Source organism: Ranitomeya variabilis, chromosome 4 (genome assembly GCF_051348905.1).
Source record: "Ranitomeya variabilis isolate aRanVar5 chromosome 4, aRanVar5.hap1, whole genome shotgun sequence".
NCBI lineage: Eukaryota > Metazoa > Chordata > Amphibia > Anura > Dendrobatidae > Ranitomeya > Ranitomeya variabilis.
The window spans coordinates 471,837,551-471,859,486 of record NC_135235.1 but is presented as its reverse complement, the minus strand read 5'-3'; the positions used below and the strand labels follow the sequence as shown (position 1 = coordinate 471,859,486).

The 21,936-nt window shown below is 44.3% G+C and overlaps 1 protein-coding gene across 3 annotated transcripts in view; it reads right to left on the bottom strand.

The window, feature by feature from the left end:
* Positions 1 to 17,949, bottom strand: part of ITGB4 (integrin subunit beta 4) — a 110,236-nt gene extending 92,287 nt beyond the window's left edge. The window contains exon 1 of one of the 3 annotated variants that reach the window (XM_077251754.1): positions 17,634 to 17,949. In XM_077251754.1, the coding sequence (XP_077107869.1) occupies positions 17,634 to 17,649 (16 nt within the window). In that variant the 5' untranslated portion in view covers positions 17,650 to 17,949. The remainder of the gene's footprint in view (positions 1 to 17,633) is intronic. The other 2 variants (XM_077251752.1, XM_077251753.1) reach the window with 2 other exon arrangements.
* Between the last annotated feature and the right edge of the window lie 3,987 nt (positions 17,950 to 21,936).

Sequence of the window (21,936 nt, the reverse complement as noted above, 5' to 3'; positions counted from 1 at the left end):
AGACAAACAGCAGCACTCGGCAGCAACCACTGAGCAATGTAGGAGGCTGCTGTGTTCCGCTTGTTCATCGCTTAGTTATGGCCACTGCTGTAGTGGTTTTCAGCTGACGGGTGGGGGTGCCAGGTATCAGACTCACATAGGTCTTTAATTGATGGCCTATCCTGTTGATAGATCATCAATATGTCAGTCCTTGATAACCACTTTAACGGGAGAATTCATGACTTAACTATATAGAGTTCAAGTCCTCTTTCTTTCAGAAGAGGCAATTTGCATATAAAATGTCCCAGAGGAGCATTGCATGTCGAATAAGCCTCCTGACCTTGACTAGCTAGAGCTGGTATGTCACTCTCCACAAGGAGAAGCCTTACCCCTTAGACCCCAGTCCAGAGCCTCTCACCTAGCCAAATCAGATGTCATACTTTGCACTGACGAGGGCCAATAGCCTGAAACACCGTGTCTGCAAATTGAGATACTGATTTGGCTTTTATCCTAAGTCATATTACAAGACTTGTTAAAGGGTTGATTTTGACTTGTAGGATTGCTACTTCCAACAGGTGGCGCTATAGAGTTCAAGTCCTCTTTCTCTCTGAAGAGGCAATTTGCATATGACTTACCTATGGACACTTAAAAAAAAAATCTATGCTATAGTAAAAGTGTCTTTTTTTGCCCCAAGCAGCCAACCAGAGCTCAGCTCTCAGTTTTTCCAGAGCAGTTTAAAAAATGAAAAATGAGCTCCATTTTTTCTATAGGCCCCAAGAAAAGTCTTACTAGACAACTTTGTTAAATGATGCCCTTTTGGAATTGTCCCTTGAAGATAAGCTATCACATATCCACATGAGAAGTAATAATTATAGATTGGTATAAGGGTCTGACTTCAGGGACCCACACTGAACAGCGGAATAGGGCACTTTTATCCCCATTAGGCTATGTTCACATGTTGTGTTTTTACAAAAAGCAGGTTTTGCTGTGTTTTTATCAGGTACATTTGCCTATTGTGCATGCTGATAAAGTTTAGTTCCCCCAAAAAACATGACGCAACTTCCTGAGTTTTCTGCACCAAAACCGGATACTTGCATTTTTGCACTTACCCAGTGCTTTCTATGGGTGAAAAATTGCTGAAAAAAAAAAACAGGAAAAAAACCCAATATGTGTGCATGAGATTTCTAAAATCTCATAGTATGTGCTGGTGCTCTAAAACGCAGCTTAAAATTTGTATAAAAATAAACGCTTCAAAAACACTTTGTGTGACCATAGTCTTAGAATCGAGCAGCAGTGCACATGCCCAACTGCGGCCTTGTTCATTTTCTATGGGGTTGCCAGAAAAAGCTGCACTTCCGCAGCCTCATAGTGATTGAATGGAGCAGCAGTCAGGTATGCGCACTACCTCCATTCTAAAGGGGTTAATAGTGCCCCATTCTGCCATTTAGTGCAGATCTCTGCAGTCGGACCCTCACCCATCTATACTGTGGATAGGCGATAATATATATTCACAGGAGAACCCCTTTAAGACCCCCATAGAGGTTAGCTGACTGTTCGGCTGACAGCTCTTTTCCTGACCCCCACACACACATGAATGTTCAGCCCTACTGAATGTTAACGTGTTTTCAAAGAGGGTTGTGGAGAAAGAAGTATCTCCCAGACAACTCTCCTGGAAAACAAAAGGGTCGGGCATTAAAATTCAAACTGCCCGACTCTTATCTCCTCCTAAATTATTTGTTGGAAAGATTAGGGAGGCGCACATGTATGTTAGCCTTTCAGCTGATCCCGTTGATATTAGCGGGTTTGGCCAACTTTACTCTAATGCATATGGGGGCTTTTAATGTCCAGGTGAACACTTAAATTAGGAGGCATAATAAGAACTCATGTGAGGAGAGGTTGTTTGTTTAAAATAAATAAATAAAAAAATATAATAATAATAATCATAATCATCTATGGTTATGGCCATAAGTTTCATCACAGGATACTCTTAATAGACAGGAGTACCTGGACCTGGTTCAGGATACTCACCAAGCAACCAGATCGAGAGAGTCTACAAGGAGCATCCGTTCTTCTCCTGAGGACCCAGCTAATTCTTTAATTTCATAGATATCTCCTTAGATTTTAATGGGTCGCCCCTGTGATGGAGCTGTAGGGAAGCAAAAAACTTGCTTCTGAGTTTCCATGTAGCTCAAACTAAATCATTAAAGGGAACCTGTCAGCAGGATTGTGCACAGTAACCTACAGACAGTGTCACGTCGGCGCCGTTATATACTGATTACAATGATACCTTGGTTGATGAAATCCGTCTTGTGGTTGTTTAATCTTTGTTTTCAGTTTTGAGTTAATGATATGTTCATGCTTCGGGGCAGCCTGTGGGGGTCTGCATGTGGTGCCTCAGTGACCAGTGAATATTGAAAAAAGAAAACCCTTGTGCAGGCATTCGCCAGCCGTGCCACCTGCGCTTCAGCATAATCACATGTGTAATGTGCATATAATAATTATGGTTGACGTTATCTCGATATTACAAAAAAAATCCATTTCAAAATGGCTCCCGCCGCGCCTGCGCAGTAGCAGCTATCTGTGTATACAGAGGTAATCCGATAGCTGCTACTGCGCAGGCGCGGTGGGCGCCATCTTGGAGGCGAATTTTTTTTTTTAATATCAGGATAATGTCAACCACATTAATTATATACACAGCACACATGCGACTATGCTGCAGAGCAGGTGCTACGGCTGGCGAATGCCTGCACAAGGGTTTTTTTTTTCAATATCTAATATATAAAGCTGAATGTGTGTGTGTGTGTGTGTGTGTGTGTGTGTGTGTGTGTGTGTGTGTGTGTGTGTGTGTGTGTGTGTGTGTGTGTATGCGTGTGTCCGGGATTGGCATCTGCACCGTCGCAGCTACAGCCACAAAATTTTGCACAGTCACACATCTGGACCCCGAGAGCGTCATAGGCTATGTTGTGAGGCAAAATTTTAACCCCGCGCATTCCAATTCACCAAACAATTTTGCCCCTATCTACATAATGGGGAAAAAGTGAAAGGAAAAGTGTTGGAGGCAAATTGACAGCCAGGAGGAGATGGCATACAGGTATATACAGTGGGGCAAAAAAGTATTTAGTCAGTCAGCAATAGTGCAAGTTCCACCACTTAAAAAGATGAGAGGCGTCTGCAATTTACATCATAGGTAGACCTCAACTATGGGAGACAAACTGAGAAAAAAAAATCCAGAAAATCACATTGTCTGTTTTTTTATCATTTTATTTGCATTTTATGGTGGAAAATAAGTATTTGGTCAGAAACAAAATTTCATCTCAATACTTTGTAATCTATCCTTTGTTGGCAATGACAGAGGTCAAACGTTTTCTGTAAGTCTTCACAAGGTTGCCACACACTGTTGTTGGTATGTTGGCCCATTCCTCCATGCAGATCTCCTCTAGAGCAGTGATGTTTTTAGCTTTTCGCTTGGCAACACGGACTTTCAACTCCCTCCAAAGGTTTTCTATAGGGTTGAGATCTGGAGACTGGCTAGGCCACTCCAGGACCTTGAAATGCTTCTTACGAAGCCACTCCTTCATTGCCCTGGCGGTGTGCTTTGGATCATTGTCATGTTGAAAGACCCAGCCACGTTTCATCTTCAATGCCCTTGCTGATGGAAGGAGGTTTGCACTCAAAATCTCACTAAACATGGCCCCATTCATTCTTTCATGTACCCGGATTAGTCATCCTGGCCCCTTTGCAGAGAAACAGCCCCAAAGCATTATGTTTCCACCACCATGCTTTACAGTAGGTATGGTGTTTGATGGATGCAACTCAGTATTCTTTTTCCTCCAAACACGACAAGTTGTGTTTCTACCAAACAGTTCCAGTTTGGTTTCATCAGACCATAGGACATTCTCCCAAAACTCCTCTGGATCATCCAAATGCTCTCTAGCAAACTTCAGACGGGCCCGGACATGTACTGGCTTAAGCAGTGGGACACGTCTGGCACTGCAGGATCTGAGTCCATGTTGGCATAGTGTGTTACTTATGGTAGGCCTTGTTACATTGGTCCCAGCTCTCTGCAGTTCATTCACTAGGTCCCCCCGCGTGGTTCTGGGATTTTTGCTCACCGTTCTTGTGATCATTCTGACCCCACGGGGTGGGATTTTGCGTGGAGCCCCAGATCGAGGAAGATTATCAGTGGTCTTGTATGTCTTCCATTTTCTAATTATTGCTCCCACTGTTGATTTCTTCACTCCAAGCTGGTTGGCTATTGCAGATTCAGTCTTCCCAGCCTGGTGCAGGGCTACAATTTTGTTTCTGGTGTCCTTTGACAGCTCTTTGGTCTTCACCACAGTGGAGTTTGGAGTCAGACTGTTTGAGGGTGTGCACAGGTGTCTTTTTATACTGATAACAAGTTTAAACAGGTGCCATTACTACAGGTAATGAGTGGAGGAAAGAGGAGACTCTTAAAGAAGAAGTTACAGGTCTGTGAGAGCCAGAAATCTTGATTGTTTGTTTCTGACCAAATACTTATTTTCCACCATAAAATGCAAATAAAATGATAAAAAAACAGACAATGTGATTTTCTGGATTTTTTTTTCTCAGTTTGTCTCCCATAGTTGAGGTCTACCTATGATGTAAATTACAGACGCCTCTCATCTTTTTAAGTGGTGGAACTTGCACTATTGCTGACTGACCAAATACTTTTTTGCCCCACTGTACAATATACAGGGGAGATGATATACAGCTATATATTATATACAGGAGGAGATGACATACAGGTATATACTATATACAGGGGAGATGACATACACGTATATACTATATACAGGAGTAGATGACATGCAGCTATATATTATATACAGGAGGAGATGACATACATGTATATACTATATACAGGGGAGATGACATACAGGTATATACTATATACAGGGGAGATGACATACAGGTATATACTATATACAAGGGAGATGACTTACAGGTACAGTATATCTAATACAGTATATAAAGCTGAGTGTATGTGTGTATGTCCGGGATTGGCATCTGCACCGCCGCAGCTACAGCCACAAAATTTTGCACAGTCACACGTCTGGACCCTGAGAGCGTCATAGGTTATGTTGTGAGGCGAAATTTTAACCCCGCGCGTTCCAATTCACCAAACAATTTTGCCCCTATCTACATAATGGGGAAAAAGTGAAAGGAAAAGTGTTGGAGGCTGCCAGATGTGAACAAGGGGGACTTAAAGAGTGAGAGCGATGGCGCCAAAGAGTATATACCGTACAGTTGCTAAGGTGAGGCCCCAACATGGGATACTCACCACACACGGGGATATGAACACACACACAAAATGCGCCACACACTACCACGTGCTTGAACACATATCACCCTCAGCACACATTTCACCACACATACACCAACCTCGCCACATAAAAGTCGAAACACAAAAGTCGCCGCTCAAAACTCGCCACAGGCAAAACTAGGCTCACGCAAAACTCGCCACACGCGCAAAATTTGCACACTCGGAAAAATTGCCACATGCACAAAAGTTGCAACACATGCAAATGTTGCCTCACACAAAACTTGCACATACTCAAAACGCACCACACATAAAACTCGCCATGCGCAAAACTCGCCATGCGCAAAACTTGCTGCACACAACTTGCTACACTAACCTGTCACATGCAACTCGACACACAAAAAGCTGCTACACGCATGTCGCCACACAAAACTCATCTCACAAAAGTCGCTACATGCATGTCGCCACACGCAACTCAACACACACAACTTGACCCTAAAACACACACAAGTCTGGTATTATCCTTCAAAAAGAAAAATCTGATTAATAAGCAGACAAACTACAAGAGCAACAACTGTACCATATAGGAAATACGGCAGCTGTCAGTCACATGACCTGCCTATTATGTGTATGTGTGAGCTAATATACAGTGGGGCAAAAAAGTATTTAGTCAGTCAGCAATAGTGCAAGTTCCACCACTTTAAAAGATGAGAGGCGTCTGTAATTTACATCATAGGTAGACCTCAACTGTGGGAGACAAACTGAGAAAAAAAAATCCAGAAAATCACATTGTCTGTTTTTTTTATCATTTTATTTGCATATTCTGGTGGAAAATAAGTATTTGGTCAGAAACAAAATTTCATCTCAATACTTTGTAATATATCCTTTGTTGGCAATGACAGAGGTCAAACGTTTTCTGTAAGTCTTCACAAGGTTGCCACACACTGTTGTTGGTATGTTGGCCCATTCCTCCATGCAGATCTCCTCTAGAGCAGTGATGTTTTTGGTTTTCGCTTGGCAACACGGACTTTCAACTCCCTCCAAAGGTTTTCTATAGGGTTGAGATCTGGAGACTGGCTAGGCCACTCCAGGACCTTGAAATGCTTCTTACGAAGCCACTCCTTCGTTGCCCTGGCGGTGTGCTTTGGATCATTGTCATGTTGAAAGACCCAGCCACGTTTCATCTTCAATGCCCTTGCTGATGGAAGGAGGTTTGCACTCAAAATCTCACGATACATGGCCCCATTCATTCTTTCATGTACCCGGATCAGTCGTCCTGGCCCCTTTGCAGAGAAACAGCCCCAAAGCATGATGTTTCCATCACCATGCTTTACAGTAGGTATGGTGTTTGATGGATGCAACTCAGTATTCTTTTTCCTCCAAACACGACAAGTTGTGTTTCTACCAAACAGTTCCAGTTTGGTTTCATCAGACCATAGGACATTCTCCCAAAACTCCTCTGGATCATCCAAATGCTCTCTAGCAAACTTCAGACGGGCCCGGACATGTACTGGCTTAAGCAGTGGGACACATCTGGCACTGCAGGATCTGAGTCCATGGTGGCGTAGTGTGTTACTTATGGTAGGCCTTGTTACATTGGTCCCAGCTCTCTGCAGTTCATTCACTAGGTCCCCCCGCGTGGTTCTGGGATTTTTGCTCACCGTTCTTGTGATCATTCTGACCCCACGGGGTGGGATTTTGCGTGGAGCCCCAGATCGAGGGAGATTATCAGTGGTATTGAATGTCTTCCATTTTCTAATTATTGCTCCCACTGTTGATTTCTTCACTCCAAGCTGGTTGGCTATTGCAGATTCAGTCTTCCCAGCCTGGTGCAGGGCTACAATTTTGTTTCTGGTGTCCTTTGACAGCTCTTTGGTCTTCACCATAGTGGAGTTTGGAGTCAAGACTGTTTGAGGGTGTGCACAGGTGTCTTTTTATACTGATAACAAGTTTAAACAGGTGCCATTACTACAGGTAATGAGTGGAGGAAAGAGGAGACTCTTAAAGAGGAAGTTACAGGTCTGTGAGAGCCAGAAATCTTGATTGTTTGTTTCTGACCAAATACTTATTTTCCACCAGAATATGCAAATAAAATGATAAAAAAACAGACAATGTGATTTTCTGCAATTTTTTTTCTCAGTTTGTCCCCCATAGTTGAGGTCTACCTATGATGTAAATTACAGACGCCTCTCATCTTTTTAAGTGGTGGAACTTGCACTATTGCTGACTGACTAAATACTTTTTTGCCCCACTGTATACTGCCAGGGGGGAGGGCTTCCTGTTGGCTGGGGATTTATCAGGCTGCCAATTTAGCTTACAAATACTGAGATAAAAATACTGAGCAAATAACGTGTGAACGAGGTCTAATACAGGAGGAGATGACACACAGATATATACTATATACAGGGGAGATGACACACAGGTATATACTATATACAGGGGAGATGACACACAGGTATATACTATATACAGGAGGAGATGACACAGGTATATACTATATACAGGAGGAGATGACATACAGGTACATACTATATACAGGAGGAGCTGACATACAGGTACATACTATATACAGGGGAGATGACACACAGATATATACTATATACAGGAGGAGATGACACACAGGTATATACTATATACAGGAGGAGATGACACACAGGCATATACTATATACAGGGGAGATGACACACGTATATACTATATACAGGAGATGACACACAGATGTATACTATATACAGGAGCAGATGACATACAGGTATATACTATATACAGGAGGAGATGACACACCGGTATATACTATATACAGGAGGAGATGACACACAGATATATACTATATACAGGAGCAGATGACACACAGGTATATACTATATACAGGAGCAGATGACACAGGTATATACTATATACAGGAGCAGATGACACACAGGTATATACTATAAACAGGATGAGATGACACACAGGTATATACTATATACAGGAGATGACATACAGGTACATACTATATACAGGAGGAGATGACACACAGTTATATACTATATACAGGAGCAGATGACACAGGTATATACTATATACAGGAGGAGATGACACACGTATATACTATATACAGGAGGAGATGACATACAGGTATATACTATATAAAAAAGGAGATGACACATAGGTATATAGAGGAGGAGATGACATACAGCAGGTATATACTATATACATGGGAGATGACATACAGGTATATACTATATACAGGAGATGACATACAGGTATATACTATATACAGGAGATGTGTTGTGAATTTGCTTTTTGCTCCCTCTAGTGGTTACTAGTTTTTTGACTCTGGTTTTTCTGTCATTCCTTTTATCCGCACCTGGGTCGTTAGTTAGGGGTGTTGCTATATAAGCTCCCTGGACCTTCAGTTCAATGCCTGGCAACGTAGTTATCAGAGCTAGTCTGCTGTGCTCTTGTCTACTGATCCTGGTTCCAGTTATATCAGCTAAGTCTGCCTTTTGCTTTTTGCTATTTGTTTTGGTTTTGTATTTTTGTCCAGCTTGTTCCAAATCTATATCCTGACCTTTGCTGGAAGCTCTAGGGGGCTGGTGTTCTCCCCCCGGACCGTTAGACGGTTCGGGGGTTCTTGAATTTCCAGTGTGGATTTTGATAGGGTTTTTGTTGACCATATAAGTTACCTTTCTTTATTCTGCTATCAGTAAGCGGGCCTCTCTGTGCTAAACCTGGTTCATTTCTGTGTTTGTCATTTCCTCTTACCTCACCGTCATTATTTGTGGGGGGCTTCTATCCAGCTTTGGGGTCCCTTTCTCTGGAGGCAAGAAAGGTCTTTGTTTTCCTCTACTAGGGGTAGCTAGATTCTCCGGCTGGCGCGTGTCATCTAGAATCAACGTAGGAATGATCCCCGGCTACTTCTAGTGTTGGCGTTAGGAGTAGATATATGGTCAACCCAGTTACCACTGCCCTATGAGCTGGATTTTTGTATTCTGCAGACTTCCACGTTCCTCTGAGACCCTCGCCATTGGGGTCATAACAGAGATGACATACAGGTATATACTATATATAGGAGGAGATGACATACAGGTGTATAGTATATACAGAAGAGATGACATACAGGTATATACTATATACAGGAGGAGATGACACATAGGTATATGCAATATACAGGAGGAGATGACATACAGCAGGTATATACTATTTACAGGGGAGATGACATACAGGTAACAGGTATATACTATATACAGGAGATGACATACAGGTGTATACTATATATAAGGGAGATGACAAACATGTATATACTGAGGGGAAAATGAGAGGTGTGAGGTGAAAATGAAAAGGTGTGAGTGCAAAATGAGAGGAGTGAAGAAAATAGTGGAGTGATCGGAAAATGACAGATGTGAGGTCGAAATGACAAGTGTTAGGGGGGAATGAGAGGAGTGAGGGGGGGATGAGAGGAGTGAGGGAGAAAATAAGAGGAGAGAGGGGGAAAATGAGAGGTGTAAGGGACAAAAAGAGATATGAGGGGGAAAATGAGAGGCATGATGGGAAAATAAGAGAAGTGAGGTGCTATAACTAACCACAGATATTTACTATGCCCAGGCAACGCCGGGCTTTTCAGCTAGTATTTATATATATTTATTATGCAAACTAGGGGCCAGGTCACTGAGGGATCAGTAACATGTCAGCAGTCTGCATTATGAATACCTAATCCCTAAAATGCTTCAGACCTGAATATCCAAACCTGAATAGTGAATGCTATTATGCTTTTGAGTCTTCATGACATCAATTATTCCCTGATGGGCATGATTACTGGCACAGCAACTTGACTGTTCTCTGATAAAGCACTGTCCACTTGACTAGAACCTGGTCAGTACATGGGCTCAGCGACCACATTAAAAGTGGTTTACATAGGATAATGTGCTGGTGAGAATCATCATCTTTAGTGCAGATCAAAAGATCATTTCACCTGAAGAGCAAGTGTTCTACTTGTTTGCAGAGTGATCAGCATCCTACTTAGGGTACCGTCTCACAAAACGATTTACCAACGATCACGACCAGCGATAAGATCTGGCCGTGATCGTTGGTAAGTCGTTGTGTGATCGCTGGGGAGCTGTCACACAGACAGCTCTCCAGCGACCAAAGATGCCGAGGTCCCCGGGTAACCAGGGTAAACATCGGGTTACTAAGAGCAGGCCCGCGCTTAGTAACCCGATGTTTACCCTGGTTACCGTCGTAAATGTAAAAAAAAAACAACAGTACATACTCACATTCCGGTGTCCGTCAGGTCCCTTGCCGTCTGCTTCCCGCACTGACTGAGTGCCAGCCGTAAAGTGAAAGCATAGCACAGCGGTGACGTCACCGCTGTGCTCTGCTTTCACTTTACGGCCGGGAGTCAGTCAGTGTGGGAAGCAGACGGCAAGGGACCTGATGGACACCGGAATGTGAGTATGTACTGTTTTTTTTTTTTTACATTTACGACGGTAACCAGGGTAAACATCGGGTTACTAAGCGCGGCCCTGCGCTTAGTAACCCGATGTTTACCCTGGTTACAAGCGAACGCATCGTTGGATCAGTGTCACACACACCGATCCAACGATGACAGGGGGAGATCCAGCGACGAAAGAAAGTTCCAAACGATCTGCTACGACATACGATTCTCAGCAGGATCCCTGATCGCTGTTGCGTGTCAGACACAGCAATATCGTATGGATATCGCTGGAACGTCACGGATCGTACCGTCGTAGCGACAAAAGTGCCACTGTGAGACGGTACCCTTAGACTGCATGATTATCATGAAACGAGCGTTCCTAAGAACACCCCTTCACAGTAAATGTGCAGTGTAAATGATCCCATAGTATATGCCGACAAATGCTCCTCCGACAGGTTCTCTCATGTGTATTGTCAGCTTAGGCCTCTTTCACACTTCAGTTGTTTGGCGTCAGTCTAAATCCGCCATTTTCCTCAAAAAACGGATCCGTTTTTTTTTCGACGGATCCGTTTTTTCCCCCATAGACTTGCATTAGCGACGGATTGTGACGGATGGTCGTCCGTTCCATCCGTCATGCGACGGATCCGTCAAAATTTGGTGGACGTCATCTAGACATTGACGGTCATTGCAACGTTTTTTGTCTGCGTTGAAATGGCGGATCGCGACGGATCCGTCGCGTCCGTCATTTCATAGAATGGCCACCTATGGGCGACAGATCCGTCGCGACCGTCATTTCGGCGGATCCGTCGCCCCAATCCGTTTTTTCAATTTTTTTCAATTGCGCATGCTCCAAAAAGTATATACAACCCCCGAGTAACGGATCCGTCAAAAAAACGGATCCGTTACATCCGTTTTTTCAACTATTGTGACGGATCCGTCGATCCGTCATTATGTCGGAAGTGACTGACGCCAAAAAACTGAAGTGTGAAAGAAGCCTTACAGGTAAAACATATCCTGACCACAACGGCTACAATTATGGCCATAACCATAGCTGTTTTTGGAAAATATATTAATAATGACTATGTCCATTATATCAGTTGTGTATAACTCATCTTTAAACTATTTGACATGACCTATATGACCAGTCTTCAACCCCATTTCCCTTCACCATTTTTCTTCCTAACATTTCGGTACCTCTTTTGTTGCCTCTAACCAACATCCTGACCTTAGAAGACCCGTCTGCCTGTTATTTGATTTAAAAGGCTATCCTGTGACCAAACCTTGGCCTCACAAATTGGAACTTTATAATTTCTCAGTTGTTAAGATTGGTTTAACTACACTACCTGACCTACTTCTACTGCTTAATCCCATTATGCAAGCCCTTGCTGCTACTTGTTTTCTAGACTTCCATCTGATCAGGAACTATAGCTAAGTGACTAAAGGCCCTTTAACACATAGCGATTTACCAACGATCAGGACCAGCGATACGACCTGGCCGTGATCGTTGGTAAGTCGCTGTGTGGTCGCTGGGGAGTTGTCACACAGACAGCTCTCTCCAGCGACCAACGATCAGGGGAAAGACTTCGGCATCGTTGAAACTGTCTTCAACGATGCCGAAGTCCCCCTGCAGCACCCGGGTAACCAGGGTAAACATCGGGTTACTAAGCGCAGGGCCGCGCTTAGTAACCCGATGTTTACCCTGGTTACCAAAAAAACAAACAGTACATACTCACCATCTGATGTCCGTCAGGTCCCTTGCCGTCTGCTTCCTGCTCTGACTGAGTGCCGCCGTACAGTGAGAGCAGAGCGCAGCGGTGACGTCACCGCTGTGCTGTACTTTCACTTTCACTTTGCGGCGCTCAGTCAGTGTGGGAAGCAGACGGCAAGGGACCTGACGGACATCAGATGGTGAGTATGTACTGTTTTTTTTTTTTTTACATTTACGCTGGTAACCAGGGTAAACATCGGGTTACTAAGCGCGGCCCTGCGCTTAGTAACCCGATGTTTACCCTGGTTACCAGTGAAGACATCGCTGAATCGGTGTCACACACACCGATTCAGCGATGTCAGCGGGACCTCAACGACCAAAAAACGGCCCAGGCCATTCCGACACGACCAGCGATCTCACAGCAGGGGCCGGGTCGCTGGTACGTGTCACACATAGCGAGATCGCTACTGAGGTCGCTGTTGCGTCACAAAACTTGTGACTCAGCAGCGATCTCGCTAGCGATCTCGCTATGTGTGACGGGGCCTTAATGTTAAAACATTCTGTTTGTCCATTTTTACCAGGTAACCTGGAAAGGTCCAAAGAACATTACAGAGCTGCTTAGGGCTTGTTTATACTGGCTGACACGTGGTGTTAAATGACTGTTGATTGGCTAAAAGTACGTTTGCCTGTCGGCAGCCAGTTTTGATAGGCTGACCACACTTACAATACACACAGAACAATCGGTAATAGATTGTTCTGTGTGGATAGACATTATTCTCGGCAGCACATCACCGGTTTACACTTAAGGTACCTTCACACGAAACGACATCGCTAGCGATCCGTGACGTTGCAGCGTCCTGGCTAGCGATATCGTTTCGTTTGACACGCAGCAGCGATCAGGATCCTGCTGTGATGTCGCTGGTCGCTGAATAAAGTCCAGAACTTTATTTGGTCGTCCGATCGCTGTGTATCGTTGTGTTTGAAAGCAAAAGCAACGATACCAGCGATGTTTTACACTGGTAACCAGGGTAAACATCGGGTTACCAAGCGCAGGGCCGCGCTTAGTAACCCGATGTTTACCCTGGTTACCAGCGTAAAAGTAAAAAAAACAAACAGTACATGCTCACCTGCGCGTCCCCCAGCGTCTGCTTCCTGACACTTACTGAGCGCCGGCCCTAAAGTGAAAGTGAAAGCACAGCGGTGACGTCACCGCTGTGCTGTTAGGGTCGGAGCTCAGTCAGTGTTAGGAAGCGGACGCCGGGGGACGCGCAGGTGAGCATGTACTGTTTGCTTTTTTTACTTTTACGCTGGTAACCAGGGTAAACATCGGGTTACTAAGCACGGCCCTGCGCTTAGCAACCCGATGTTTACCCTGGTTACCAGGGGACCTCGGCATCGTTGGTCGCTGGAGAGCGGTCTGTGTGACAGCTCCCCAGCGATCAAACAGCGACGCTGCAGCGATCGGCATCGTTGTCGCTATCGCTGCAGCGTCGCTTCGTGTGAAGGTACCTTTAATGTCCTGCTGAGAAGGATAATTTTTAGGCAAGTTTAAAAATAATTTTACCCAATGAAAAATACTATTGATGGGCAGTGTCTATGAAAACTATGTAGAGAGTTATGTTTTCCTCCTTTGCTTTATTGTTTTTGTTCACTTAAGGTACCTTCACACGAAATGACTTTGTAACGATATCGCTAGCGATCCGTGACGTTGCAGCGTCCTCGCTAGCGATATCGTTTAGTTTGACACGCAGCAGCGATCAGGATCCTGCTGTGATGTCGCTGGTCGCTGAATAAAGTCCAGAACTTTATTTGGTCGTCCGATCGCTGTGTATCGTTGTGTTTGAAAGCAAAAGCAACGATACCAGCGATGTTTTACACTGGTAACCAGGGTAAACATCGGGTTACCAAGCGCAGGGCCGCGCTTAGTAACCCGATGTTTACCCTGGTTACCAGCGTAAAAGTAAAAAAAACAAACACTACATGCTCACCTGCGCGTCCCCCAGCGTCTGCTTCCTGACACTTACTGAGCGCCGGCCCTAAAGTGAAAGTGAAAGCACAGCGGTGACGTCACCGCTCTGCTGTTAGGGCCGGAGCTCAGTCAGTGTCAGGAAGCAGACGCTGGGGGACGCGCAGGTGAGCATGTACTGTTTGTTTTTTTTACTTTTACACTGGTAACCAGGGTAAACATCGGGTTACTAAGCGCGGCCCTGCGCTTAGCAACCCGATGTTTACCCTGGTTACCCGGGGACCTCGGCATCGTTGGTCGCTGGAGAGCGGTCTGTGTGACAGCTCCCCAGTGATCAAACAGCGACGCTGCAGCGATCGGCATCGTTGTCGCTATCGCTGCAGCGTCGCTTCGTGTGAAGGTACCTTTATTGCTTAACTCATTCACACCCTGCTCTACACACCCTTTATTGTTACTCTGACCAGTTGACCCCTTGGATTGGTGAGTGACCTCAGTCTATAATAGCAATTATACACTTATCAATACTACGGCCAAAACAACCAATTCACATGGTGGTAGCTGCAGGTGGGATTAGTTAGTCACTGGCTAGAATAACGCACAGGGTATAATGGAAAATACTATCAGTTCTAAATGCTGACTATACCCAGGTCTCTTGTCACAGGCCTGTAAGACATTTCCTTATTATTATATATTATTATTATTATTGTGGGGGTAAAGTGATTTTGTATCTAAAGAGAAGATCTCTTAAGGAGGACCTTTCATTATATTTTTTTTTTATTTGAACCTAGTACCTCCTCAAATTGATGCTGCATTGATTCTGAAAGCTTTCTTTTTCATCTCAAAGTTCTGCTCCCCCAGAAACAAAGATACAACTATTCCCTTCAGCCAACTGGGCGTATACCGTGTAACTACTCTATGGGTGCGGCTGTGTATCAGTTGTCTATATCAAAAGAGAAAATGTAAATGCCCAGGAGAAATTTTCATCTTAATTTACAAGGAAAGCAACTTTGGAATGGAGGGGCATGGGAGAAAAAGAAAAATATGTTCCAGAATCAGTATAACAATGGCAATTGGAGGAGGTTCTCAGTTAAAAAACCAGTGACAGATAAATATGTAAACAACATTTAAACTACACCTTCTTTTTCTCAATTGGATTGTCACCACTAATATACTATCTCAGTAAAATTGAATGTACATATGAAGGTCTACAAAGTATAATGAAGTATTATTAAATCTCTTATCATATATGACTAAAGGTTTGTTTACACCAACCTTCCGGCAGCACTAAATGACCATTGTTCAGTAACTTGTTTGCTGATCGGCGGTCATTTAAAAGGCAGTTTACAAAGGCAGATGTGCACTGACCGATCAGTAATAGATCTGTGATAGATCAGACAGGGCGAACAGACTGCCATTGTTCTCGACAGCACGAGTCGTCTTTCCACAGGATGATGTGCTGCCAACAACGATGATCTTTTGTGCAACACAAAAGATTATTTCATCCAGTGAATGAGCGGTTAGCTTGTCCCTCAGGGGATCGGCAGCCTGTTTACACTCAAAGATGATCATGAGTGTCCATAAAAACGCTTGCTCACCATAATGTTATTTCAATATAAGTGCACCTTTAGCTTTATTTGTTGTAATCTTACATTATAAATGACTATGCACTAGTGATGAGCGAGTATTCGGGTTTCCCCGAGCATGCTTGGGTGATCTCCCAATATTTTGGCGTGCTCGGAGATTTCGTTTTCGTCACCGCAGCTTCATGATTAGACAACCTGAATACATGTGGGAATTCCCTAACAAACAGGCAACCCCCACATGTGTTCAGGCTGTCTAACAGCCGCAAATCGTGCAGCTACTGGTACAGAAACTACATCTCTGAACACGCCAAAATACTCGGAGACAACCCGAGCGTGCTTGGGGAAACCTGAATAATGAGTATACTCGCTCATCACTACTATGCACCTTCGATTTACTAATCAACATCAATGTTCATCTGGTGATCCGCGGCCTGTTTAGATGGCAACATTACCGGAAACAAACATTCCTGGCAACGCTCGTTCACACTAATCTTGCAGTGTAAATGGATCTTAAGGTATATCTAGATGCGGTAATCCTGCTTGCTCCAAATTGACCTTAGTGTAGCCAAGCACTCTTTTTCCATTAATGGAGTATGTTGTAAAAAAAGCACTTAGTACAGCCATTACTAATGTTAATAGCGGTCGGTGCCTTAATCTAAGCAAACACCTGGATCTGCTCTCCATTGTACAGAACATTGCAGTGTGTAGACAACCAACCCTCCAATCCACAGGCTTTACAGACTCGCCTTTCAAAGGCAATCCCTTCCAGGTATGTTTTCTGCTGACATGTACCTGATCACACCCTCATAGCTTCAAGTAACAACAGGAGAAGAAATCTCACAAAACTCACCCCGTGCTTCAGTTGTCCCATCACACAACTATTTACATTGTTTTTACCATGTTTGCTAAAACAAAGTGCCATAAAGACTTTTCCGAAAAGTTTTCAGGAGTTTTATTTGTGGAAAATCTGTGGTTTGTGGCGAAAAGGTAGAATAGAGCAGTGTCTGGTATGTTCTGTCCTGCAGAAGGTACAAGAATCTTTACCACATAAGTCAATGTGTCCATACAAAGTATCTATCCCTATCTTGGATTAGGAGAACCTAACATTCATAAGGATGGACTGCTTTCTCCCTACTCTCTGCCACTGTCATAAGTTTATGGAAAATATAGTAAAACTTTAAGTGTTTACTGCAGTGGTGCAATAACTGACCGTAAACTTTACAACTAAGCGCTGCATCACTAACAGTGCAAGTCCGTAATATGGTGGTATATTCTGTTAACCCATTCACTTCAAGAAACTAAGAAGTGACATTCGTGCAATTACATCAGAGTGAGAAAAAAATAATAATAGAACAGCAAATTCAGAATGATGAAAAACAAAGTCAATTTGTGGAGCACATATTCATTTTCCTAACACCTGAGATAAGAGACTCTTCCTGATCATTCAGCCTGGGCAGACTGACTGTACTCTTTGAACTTGACACCTTTGTAGTTAGATTTCCTCCATTTTTTGAGCATTGTTATGGACTATGTAGTTGCTTTGTATGTTTGCGGCACTGCCTACCTATAGATTTGAGGCTGGCACTTTGTTCTCAACTACCTAGAAGTAGTTAATTTTTAACACATACCGTAATAAAGTTAGATTGCTGAAACAAAAACTTGAAAAAATGTTTTAAAACTATTTTTTTAATTTGACTTACCAGAAACAAGTTTCATCCAGTAGAGAATTAAATCCCAAACGGTTTAATTTGATATCCCAGCGACCGTGATCCTGCGCAGAAGAGGACTAAAGGTATGCCAACTCTCCGCTTTGCCCTTTTGTAATCCTTCACGGTTGATGGTATCCTACTCAAAACAAGGTCCAGAGAGAAAATTTGGAGTTCAGTCTCCTGCAGGAGGGACAGGTCCTTCCCTCCCCTTTTGTGGAGAGTGCAAGAGAGAGGGAGAGAAAAAGGAGTTTTATGGACGCCTGTGCGTGACTCAGACCTTGCTCTGCTGTCCCTGACATTCCATAGACTTGTGAGCACACCTGGAGGGCAGGTACAATGCAGGAACAACCCTGCCTCCCCCTAACCATGAACTCCCCCTCTTCTGATCCCTCTCACTTTCTCTGCACACCCATGGAAGATAATGCTGGAAGTGACAGAGATTTCAGCCTGAGTCCTCAGCCTTTCAGTTCACAGTTACTGAAAAAAATGATTGTTAGTAGGGAGGTGGAGGCATGAGGGGGGGGCATGGAGAGAACAAAAGGCAAAACAGTGAATGAAACCATCCTCCCCCTGCCCAGAATGCAGTATTTGGATCAAGAGGACAGCTATGCCGAGTTGATCTTAACACTGAATGCTGGGCAATACATGATAGCTTTTGCAGACCTGTAAAAGTTGTGTTCTTAAGTCCCTACAACCATTCTGAGCTAATACACAGTGCGATTTTGTTGGAATTTGACCACATTGACCAATGTGTCAGACCACATTGACCAATGTGTCATAAAACATATACTCTACATTTTATAATTTACACTTAGTATTTGTGCCAAAATTTGCATAACTTTGTACTGATGATCATGAGTTACACATTTATTTAACGCCAGGGCAGCAATAAAGGTACATTTAAAAGCTGTCCGGTGACTTTAGAGAAAGGCTTGACTGCTTTGATGTTGTCCCCGGTCAATCCATCCAGCCAGGGATCTTATTGGACGCTGTTGCGTTTCAGAGTAAAACGTACCTGGCTGCAATCTAATAGGCAGGCTCTGATTTATGCTACATGTGGTTTGGGCTGAATTAATCTAATTGATAGGTTCCCTTTAATGTTAGCCTGGTTTAGTAATTTGCATTCTGACAAGTAGAGTTTTGGTGTTGCAGATCTCAACTTTCAGTAGAATCATTAGACATTGTGGGAGAATGAGGGTTTTTATGTACCTTCATCTACGCTATGAAAACACAGAGGATTACAGGTGAGAACTGCTACCAAAAAATCAAAAAGGTCACACAATACAGTAATAGCAAACTATAGCAGTTAACACAGCATCATGTGTTGTCTGTTTAACACAATCGGTCAGAATAAGCCTGCAGCTGTTGTATACTCCAACACTTGGCACCTGCACAGTAGAATAAATGTAACTGATGTGTGTTGATGAGCAAGATGACTGTTTCCAGTAACAACCAGCAGAATTTTGAATGCAGCTCTGAACTATACTCACAATGTAACTTATAGTGTTTTGGGCTGACCTGGTGAGGGTAATTCCTCAAGTCACAGGTTCAAATGGACAACATGGACTCAAGCAGATGGCAGTGTGGTCCGGACTTGTCGGATGACACATGTAAGAGTGAGAACCAGGGCAGCCGATAGACAAGCAGAGCAAGATTCTCCAAAAGACATATAGCCAGGAGTGGTACATGTTATGACCCCAATGGCAGAGGGACTCAAAAGTACATACCAAGTCTGCAAACACAAAAAAACAGCTCATAGGGCAGTGGTAACTGGGCTGACCATATATCTAATCCTAGCACCACAAATAGCAGCAGCCGGGGAACGTGCCTACGTTGGTTCTAGACGTCTCGCGCCAGCCGGAGAACTAACTAACCCTAGAAGGGAAAAGATAGACCTTTCTTGCCTCCAGAGAAAAGACCCCAAAAGTTGGATACAAGCCCCCAACAAATAATAACGGTGAGGTAAGGAGAAAAGACAAACGTAAGAATGAACTAGATATTTAGCAAAGAGAGGCCCACTGACTAATAGCAGAATATAGTAAGATGACTTATATGGTCAGCAAAAACCCTATCAAAATTTCCACGCTGGATATTCAAGAACCCCCGAACCGTCTAACGGCCCGGGGGGAGAACACCAGCCCCCTAGAGCTTCCAGCAAAATCAGGAATCACATTTAGTACAAGCAGGACAAAAAATAAGAGCTAAGCAAATAACCAAAAAACAAGGAAGCAGGACTTAGCTTAATTTTGCAAGATCCAAGACCAGCAGACAGGAGCAAACAGAAAGGAACTGATTACAACGATGCCAGGCACTGGACTGAGAAACCAGGAAGTTTATATAGCAACACCCCTGGACTAACGACCCAGGTGGGTGCCAAACTGAGGAAAGACAATCCCAGAGTCATATCACTAGTGACCACAAGAGGGAGCCAAAAAAGTCTAATTCACAACAGTACCCCCCCTTTAAGGAGGGGTCACCGAACCCTCACCAAGACCACCAGGGCGATCAGGATGAGCAGCGTGAAAGGCACGAACTAAATCGGCCGCATGCACATCAGAGGCAACCACCCAGGAATTATCCTCCTGACCATAGCCCTTCCACTTGACCAGATACTGAAGCCTCCGCCTGGAGAGACGAGAATCCAAGATCTTCTCCACCACGTACTCCAACTCGCCCTCAACCAACACCGGAGCAGGAGGCTCAACAGAAGGAACCACAGGTACAACGTACCGCCGCAACAAAGACCTATGGAACACGTTGTGAATGGCAAACGACACCGGAAGATCCAAGCGAAAGGACACAGGATTAAGGATTTCCAATATCTTGTAAGGACCGATGAAGCGAGGCTTAAATTTAGGAGAGGAGACCTTCATAGGAACAAATCGAGAAGACAGCCATACCAAATCCCCAACACGAAGTCGGGGACCCACACCGCGGCGGCGGTTGGCAAAACGCTGAGCCTTCTCCTGTGACAACTTCAAGTTGTCCACCACATGATTCCAGATCCGCTGCAACCTATCCACCACGGAATCTACCCCAGGACAGTCAGAAGGCTCCACATGTCCCGAGGAAAAACGAGGATGGAAACCAGAGTTGCAAAAAAATGGCGAAACCAAAGTAGCGGAACTAGCCCGATTATTAAGGGCAAACTCAGCCAACGGCAAGAAGGTCACCCAATCATCCTGATCTGCAGAAACAAAACACCTCAAATAAGCCTCCAGAGTCTGATTAGTTCGCTCCGTTTGTCCATTAGTCTGAGGATGAAAGGCAGACGAAAACGACAAATCAATGCCCATCTTAGCACAAAAGGATCGCCAGAACCTGGAAACAAACTGGGATCCTCTGTCAGACACAATATTCTCAGGAATGCCGTGTAAACGAACCACATTCTGAAAGAACAAAGGAACCAGATCGGAAGAGGAAGGCAGCTTAGGCAAAGATACCAAATGGACCATCTTGGAAAAGCGATCACATACCACCCAGATGACAGACATGCCCTGAGACACCGGAAGATCTGAAATGAAATCCATGGAAATGTGTGTCCAAGGCCTCTTCGGGACAGGCAAGGGCAAGAGCAACCCGCTGGCACGAGAACAACAAGGCTTAGCTCGAGCACAAGTCCCACAGGACTGCACAAATGACCGCACATCCCGTGACAAGGAAGGCCACCAAAAGGACCTAGCCACCAGATCTCTGGTGCCAAAAATTCCCGGATGCCCTGCCAACACCGAGGAATGAACCTCGGAAATGACTCTGCTGGTCCACTTATCAGGAACAAACAGTCTGTCAGGTGGACAAGAGTCAGGTCTACCAGCCTGAAATCTCTGCAACACACGTCGCAAATCCGGAGAAATGGCTGACAGGATAACTCCCACTTTGAGAATACCAACTGGTTCTGCGACTCCAGGAGAGTCAGGCACAAAGCTCCTTGAAAGAGCATCAGCCTTCACATTCTTTGAACCTGGTAAATACGAGACCACAAAGTCAAAACGGGAGAAAAACAATGACCAGCGGGCCTGTCTAGGATTCAGGCGTTTAGCAGACTCGAGATACATCAGATTTTTGTGATCAGTCAAGACCACCACACGATGCTTAGCACCCTCGAGCCAATGACGCCACTCCTCAAATGCCCACTTCATGGCCAGCAACTCCCGATTGCCAACATCATAATTCCGCTCAGCAGGCGAAAACTTCCTAGAGAAAAAAGGACATGGTCTCATTACAGAGCAACCAGGGTCTCTCTGCGACAAAACAGCCCCTGCCCCAATCTCAGAAGCATCCACTTCAACCTGAA